The sequence below is a fragment of the Myotis myotis genome, unplaced genomic scaffold (assembly GCF_014108235.1).
Source record: "Myotis myotis isolate mMyoMyo1 unplaced genomic scaffold, mMyoMyo1.p scaffold_m19_p_19, whole genome shotgun sequence".
NCBI lineage: Eukaryota > Metazoa > Chordata > Mammalia > Chiroptera > Vespertilionidae > Myotis > Myotis myotis.
In genome coordinates, this window is record NW_023416323.1 from 33,133,730 (window position 1) to 33,141,388 (window position 7,659).

Here is a 7,659-nt window from a genome sequence, read left to right on the forward strand (position 1 = left end):
TGAGGGTGGTGAAAACAGTGGGTGGAGGCCACTTTCTAGATGGAGGCTGCTTAGACTGTGAATTCAAGGAGAAACTTCCACACATCTTCAGATATAAGCCAGCATTTATATTTTAATGTATATGTGGCCTTGTGTCTCTTTTTTAATTGACTTGGAGTCTAGAACTCAGAGTTATGTGAGCAATTGGTCTAGTACTAACCTCAATCTCTCTTGAGGTGAGACTACTAAAATTGAATGCATTGGGTTTATATTAAATTTTTCCCCATTTTACAAATATAAAAAACCCCATATAATCTTTCATAAATAATAATGTGTCTTTTTAAATTACAGGTTGTTTTACTTGTTCATTTTCGTACTATATCATTCAAAATTTCCAGAATGGTGTTGCAAAATAATACTGATACTGACTTGGTTTTTTATTATTCTAAATATCAATATTGTTTTACTGATGAGTTAAAAATATATATGTATATATCTTTTTACATAGAAAAGAACCTATATGAGAAATACATTCCCCAATTTAGAAAGGTATGGGCCATTTTTCTTATTATTACATTTATAACTAGATGAATATTTAGGGGCACGTTTAGAAATTCTAAAGTACTAGAGCAGTGATGGCGAACCTTTTGAGCTCGGCGTGTCAGCTTTTTGAAAAACCCTAACTTAACTCTGGTGTCATGTCACATATAGAAATTTTTTGATATTTGCAACCATAGTAAAACAAAGACTTATATTTTTGATATTTATTTTATATATTTAAGTGCCATTTAACAAAGAAAAATCAACCAAAAAAAATGAGTTCGCTTGTCACCTCTAACACGTGTGTCATAGGTTCGCCATCACTGCCCTAGGTCATGATCCCTCACACTCTCAAGTGCCCCTGACACCAGGGCATCATAGGTTGGCCATGGGGGCAGAAGGACAGCTATGTGGGCAACAAGACCCAGAGCAAGAGCAGCATCCTTACCCTGAAATACCTCATGAAGCATAGCATCATCACCAATAGGGATGAAATAGAGAGGATCTGTCATCACACCATGTACAACAGTAGTTCTCAACCTGTGGGTCGCGACCCCTTTGGCGGATGAACGACCCTTTCACAGGGGTCGCCTAAGACCATCCTGCATATCAGATATTGACATTACGATTCATAACAGTAGCAACATTCCAGTTATGAAGTAGCAACGGAAATAATTTTATGGTTGGGTCACAACGTGAGGAACTGTATTTAAAGGGCCAGAAGGTTAAGAACCACTGCTCTACAACAAGGTGCATGTGTCCCCCGAGAAGCACTCGGTGCTGCTGATCGAGCCCCTCCTGAATCCCAAGGCCAACCGTGAGAAGACAACTCAGATTATGTTCGAGACCTTCAACATCTTGGCCATGTACGTAGCCAGCCAGGCTGTGCTGTTCCTGTGTGCCTCTGGCCACACCACTGGTATTGTTATGGACTCTTGGTATAGGGCCACCCACACTGTGCCCAGCTACGAGGGCTACACCTTGCCCCACGCCATCCTGTGTCTGGACCTGGCTGGCCAGGACCTGACCCACGACTTCATGAAGATCCCCAGGAGCGCGGCTTCACCACCACCGTGAGCAGGAAATCGTGTGTGACATCAGGGAGAAGTTGTGCTATGTTGCCCGGGACTTCCAGCAGGCCATGGCCACCGCCAGAGTGCAAGTTCTGGATATAGACTGGTGGCTCCGTCATGGCCTTGTTGTCCACCTTCAGCAGATGTGCATCAGCAAGCAGGGGCATGACCAGTTAGGCCCCTCCATCATCCTCTGCAAATGCTTCTAAATGTGCTGCCGGCAGACCAGTAGCATTTGCTGCGTGAGCTGATCAAGTCTGAGTTTGATGTATACACCTGGCAAATGTGTGCACTGCATGCTGGCCTGGTGAAACTGGGATAAACCTTTGAAAATAAATTGTCCTGAAAGCTTGTATCTGATCTCAGCATTGGATGGTAGACCTGATTGCTGACTGTGACCTTGTATTCAAGTTAACTGTTTCTTTGATACAAGTTTAATGTCCTCTACATATCTTTGATTTAAACCCTGTACATAAAAAAAAATAATAATAAATAAATAAATAAATAAACCCTGTACATGCAGTCGGTCACTTGATGGTCAAAACGAGAACATATTTCTGCATGAGAAATCCAGTGGCTTGATGAGAATAGGCGAGACTGCACAATCCCAATGTGTGCAGGGTATTAACACGTGGGAGCTGCCTATTCCAGGATTCTCCAAAGGGCTGGCATGAGTCCTGAACCAGTTGTCATTTCTGTCCTGCTGGTCTGATGGGGTTGGGGCCCGTCAGAGAAAGGCAAATACCATATGATCTCACTTATATGTGAAACTGAAGGAATAAAATTAACTGGCAAAGAAACAGAACCAGAGGCATGGATACATGTAATAGCTTGACAACTGTTGGAGAGGAGGAGGGTTGGGCGGCTGGATGAAAGAAGGTGAAGGGATTAGGCACAGACACAGACAACAGTATGGTAATAGCCTGAGGAAAAGGGAGGTGAGGATAGGTGGAGATGGGCTACATGGGATCAATGGGGATAGAAAGAGACTTTGCTTGGGGTGATGGGCACCCAACAGGGTGCAGATGATGTTTTGTTGAGTTTACACTTGAAACCTGTATGGTTTTGTGATCCAATATCACACCAGGACATCCAATAAGACAAACAAAACAAACAAATGTCCAGGAACCAGCCAATGAGGTAGCGTCCAAGGTCTGGTCTCCAGAGGTTGAGCTGGCCCTGCACAGTCTTCCTGGAGGTGGATCAGAGGCCGAGAGAAGCAGCCAGGCTGAGGCCATCCTGGACATCCTGGGGGCTTTTGTGGTGACAGGTAAGTGGACATGGGTTTAAGGACAGTGCTTTGAGTGTAGACTGGAGCCCTCAGTCCTCCTGTGGCACTCGAGGCAGGGCCAGTGTTGATGTTTGCTCTTATGCCACCTCAGGAGCCCAGACATTTGCAATCAAGGGGGAAGGGGCCTTTGCTGAAAGCTGTGTTTGGGACATAGGATCCCTGCCAAGTACTAGTATGCGCCCTGGCAGAGAGAACAAATGGTAGGGGACACATGCTTTGCTGCACAGGTGTCACTTGGAGCTGAAAAGAGAGCCAGGAAAAAAGGGAAAGATCGTGGAGGGGAGGGTACTTTATATACCAGAGCTATGTATATATTGTTTTAGCAGATTCTCAAACCAACCTCAGAAGGTATATTTTTATTTTACTCTGTGGTACAGATAAAGAAACGGAGGCTCAGAGAGGTTAGGTGACATGTTCAAAGTCACACCACTAGAAAGGAATGGAGCCAGGATCAAACGCAGTTCTTTCTGCTCCTATTCCTTCTCCCAGGGACTGTGACCTACTTTCTCGAGCAGCAGCAGAAAGACGAGCCCTTGAGCAGGGTCTCTCTTGTTCCTGGAGGTGGGAAAGATGAGGGTTTTCACATGGCTTCTTCTCTCTTCCCCAGGCTTCTCTCTGGTGGACTTTGAGACTCAGACACACAGGTCTTCCATGGCTCCTTACCACATCCGCAAATACCAGGAGAGCGACCGCCCCTGGGTCCTGGGCTTGCTCTCCCAGGGCATGGATGAGCATGTCCCCCGCACCTTCCGCCACCTCCTGAAGCTGCCGAGAACACTTGTGCTCTTGCTTGGGGGGCCCCTCGCCCTGTTTCTGGTCTCTGGTTCCTGGCTCCTGGTCCTTGTGGCCAGCCTCACCCTGCTCATCGCCCTGAGGTTCCTTGCTCAATACCCCTGGAGCCAGTTTGTGGCCAACAGTCTGCATACAGACATGTCTGACATCAGCAAATCCTACCTCAGTGAACCGGGCTCCTGCTTCTGGGTGGCTGAGAGTGAGGGGCAGGTGGTGGCCATGGTGGGAGCTCTGCCTGCTGAGGAGCCCACGGCGCGGAAGGAGCAGTTGCAGATGCTCCACTTAAGTGTGGCCTTGGAGCACCGGCGCCGGGGGCTAGCGAAGGCCCTGGTCAGGACTGTCCTCCAGTTTGCAGCACACCAGGGCTACAGAGAAGTTGTCCTCACCACCAGCATGATGCAGCATGCCGCCCTGGCCCTCTACCAGCACTTAGGCTTCCAGACCACCCGCCAGTACTTCTTCACCAAGAGCTGGGCGCTAATCGCTGTCCCTGAATTTCAATTAACCTACTGGCTGCCCTCTGCTCAGGACTCTCAGGCACCAGGGCAGAGAGAGGGCCGATGATCTGTTTCCTGATTAGTCAGGACGGCCCTGCAGCAGTAACAAGCGAGCCCCGAGATCTCAGCAGTACAAGAAGTTTGTTTGTTAGCATGGAAACCGCACGGGGATGGCCATGGCTCTGCCCCTTTCAGTCTTTTTATGTTGTCACTGTTGCATTTATTTAGTGACACAAGAGTATTGCATAAAATCAATCACAAACGAATAATAAACATTTACTTAGCTATTCATAAAGAACATGCCCTGCCTCTTTTAAAATAGTGAGACATTTGCTTAGAATTTTAAACATAATATAATATGGGGTAATTGAGGATAAAATTATAATGAAGGTAATCTAAAAGTAGCTGAGGTTATAAATACCATCAGCTCCCTGATATAAATGGATTGCGTATTCAATTTTGTCCTTGACAGAAAGAAAAGCAAAGGAAGCTTATTGTTTTCATTGCTTGACTGAGGGAGATGTTGGAATAGAGTTGCTCTTTTGTTCTATGCAAGTGAATAGAAAATAATACTTCGTATGCTCTCTAGGCATTATAAAAAGTTGTAGACTGCTCAATAAGCAACTGTATGCTTTAAAATTTAATTATCAATTAATAATCTAAAAAAATCTCGGGTGAGAATCCTTTAAAATATTCAGATTTATAACTTTCAGAGAATAAAAATACCTCAAATGCAATTTGCACTCAACTTTAATCCTAATCACTGATTTAATATTATTACCATGGACTTTGTAATAATATTACAAGGTTATATACCAGGTATATGTTTTATACAAGGTTATATACCAGGTTAAACTCTGAGGAACCAAGGTAAAGCTAACTTATTCAGGGAAATGTTGTGATGTATCTGATCCCCTTCCTCCATAGGCAGAAATCTTTTTGCAGATTACAAATTATCTATGTTTAACTTCTAAGGATGAACACCTACAATCTCTAGCATTTTAAAAAGGCATCTACCACTACCCCTTTGTCATTGAGACAGATTTTTGTCTTTGTCACTTGTGTGATCAATGCTGTTCATAATGTTAATGAGAGATTATCTTCCTCCCACAAATATTTTCCAGGGTTTACCAAGTACTATCCATTACCCGATTATGTATTCCATCAGTCTTTTGGGAGTGTAAGTGTAGGTAAGGAATCCACATGTAAGTGCCCAGACAAAGCAAGGAGGCTCATGTTCTGAGCAGCATGAGGGGCAGAGAGGTTCCTGGAGGAGAGGTATTAGATATGCAGATAGTAGTAATGGGTCATGATTTAGCAGGTCTTGTTGACATAAAGTTGGTCTGTAACAGCTGGACTGCAAGGTTCTCTCTCAAATTTGTAATGTCCTCACAGATTCACATCCTTTGCATTATTCCTGGGCCCCAGACTTCCTTTCTAACATGAACTAGCTGTTTTACAAAGTAGGCACCCTCTGAGTGGGTAACCTCAAGTATGTATGTCTGCACACACCCATTTTCACAATCAGAAAACACAGGGCCTTCTGGTTATGATGGATTAAAGTCATCCTGTATCAATATCTCTAATTGAGAGGTTTTGTTTTTTTTTTTCTCAGTCTGCTTTTTTTCTTCTTCTTCTTCATTTCTCAGCTATTACTATCACTGGCTTCTGTAAACATTTATTTGGCTTTCCATGTATGCTACAATTTTGAATTAAAATCTATACTAATGAAAATCCCGTAATGTACATTTCATTGTTCTGATGAACTTTTGCCAATGTTGAGAAGGACATGTTTCACATACATTTAAGTGCTTGAATGTGTAGCTTATAATGAATGTATAGTAAAAAAAAAAAAAAAGTACATTCATATAATACCACCTCTACAGGTACAGGAGGGAAGGATGCTATGGAAACTGGTAGACATTTAAATGGTGGTGGTGCTCATAGCACCTCACATTATTTCAGGGGTTATTTTGTGTCAGATTCTGTGGTGAGCACTTACAAAATAGCCTTTTGTGGTTACTGATCTTTTTAATCATCCTTTTACAAAATGAAGACAAGAAGGCAGAGACCAAGTACACTTTCCAAGGCACTAAAAAGTTTGAGCTTGCAATGATCTTGGATCTGTTTGGCTCCGAGGCCTGATGTTCTGATCCCCCCTCCACCCTGGCAATACCAGTCTTGCCCAATATGTCCTTATGTTATAAAATGGATGTGGAAAGAGAAGTTCAAATATAATACACATCTCTGACAAAGCACATAGGCTGCGCACTCACTGACATATTGGTGATGTGCCATAACCAAATTGAAGATGTGAGCCTACCATATACTTCCTCTTCAGAAAGAAAAGCAAACTTTCTCCCAGTCATTTGTTTTGGCTGCTGTCCCTTTCTTTCCTTTCCTGGTTCACCAACCCCTCTTCCATGCCACATCCTCTTATTATTTGCTTCTACACCCCTCCCCCTCAGATGCCTGGACGGGTTGTTTTGTCGCTAGGAACACCGGATTCAGTAGAGGCCCTGCAGAACTTCCCAAATAGGTGCCCTCCCTAACCTGCCAGGCCTCTCCTTTTATCCTCTAGAGCAGTGATGGCGAACCTTTTGAGCTCGGCGCGTCAGCATTTTGAAAAACCCTAACTTAACTCTGGTGCCATGTCACATATAGAAATTTTTTGATATTTGCAACCATAGTAAAACAAAGACTTATATTTTTGATATTTATTTTATATATTTAAGTGCCATTTAACAAAGAAAAATCAACCAAAAAAATGAGTTCGCGTGTCACCTCTGACACGCGTGTCATAGGTTCGCCATCACTGCTCTAGAGTCTCAACCAGTGGGTCACAGCCATCGGAAAACACATATAGCATATCAGATATTTACATTACGATTCATAACAGTAGCAGAATTACAGTTATGAAGTAGCAACGAAAATAATTTTATGGTTGGGGGTCACCACAACATGAGGAACTGTATTAAAGGGTCACGACATTAGGAAGGTTGAGAACCACTGCTCAAGACAATGTCAAAAAACAAGCAGGACTGATGGCTGGATTCAGGGAACATAAAAATAGCACCAGTCTCTATCCCCTTCCTTTCGTTTTGAGAAAAAAAAAAAGTATCTGAAATCCTTATTCTGAAACATTTAAAGTAGACTTACACACAGTGAGAACCCAGCTTGGCTTGCTATGTGAATAAATGAAAGGTATGCCACATGTCTTACAGGAAGAAAACCTGTCACTGCTGCAATCGCTCTTTGAATCTATGAAGCAAACGACCTCTTTAAGCAAAGCTTCGGATTCCCCAACGCGAAGTGCTCCCTTGGGGGAGCAGTCCTCACAGTCCCTGACGTGACGAAGTGACTTCCCCACAGATCTGCCCGTGTGGGAGGGTGACAAGTGGTTTAATTACTGAATAGGCTCTCCTTCCCGAAGGTGTCTTTGGGAGATTATATGAATCAAGCCTCTTCACATTTATTCCTGAAAGTG

At 43.5% G+C, this 7,659-nt stretch overlaps 2 protein-coding genes across 2 annotated transcripts in view; both read left to right on the forward strand.

Moving 5' to 3' along the window:
• Positions 1–1,801, forward strand: part of LOC118674776 (actin-like) — a 119,585-nt gene extending 117,784 nt beyond the window's left edge. The window contains 4 exon segments of the mRNA XM_036346845.1: positions 891–1,061; positions 1,270–1,564; positions 1,567–1,590; positions 1,593–1,801. Coding sequence (XP_036202738.1) covers positions 891–1,061; positions 1,270–1,564; positions 1,567–1,590; positions 1,593–1,801 — 699 coding nt within the window.
• Positions 1,802–2,795: 994 nt separating this feature from the next.
• On the forward strand, positions 2,796–5,832 carry LOC118674545 (N-acetyltransferase 8-like). Its single transcript, XM_036346459.1, has 2 exons — positions 2,796–2,862; positions 3,491–5,832. The coding sequence occupies exon 2, from the start codon at positions 3,535–3,537 to the stop codon at positions 4,237–4,239; it is 705 nt and encodes a 234-aa protein (XP_036202352.1). The 5' UTR covers positions 2,796–2,862; positions 3,491–3,534; the 3' UTR covers positions 4,240–5,832.
• Positions 5,833–7,659: the final 1,827 nt, after the last annotated feature.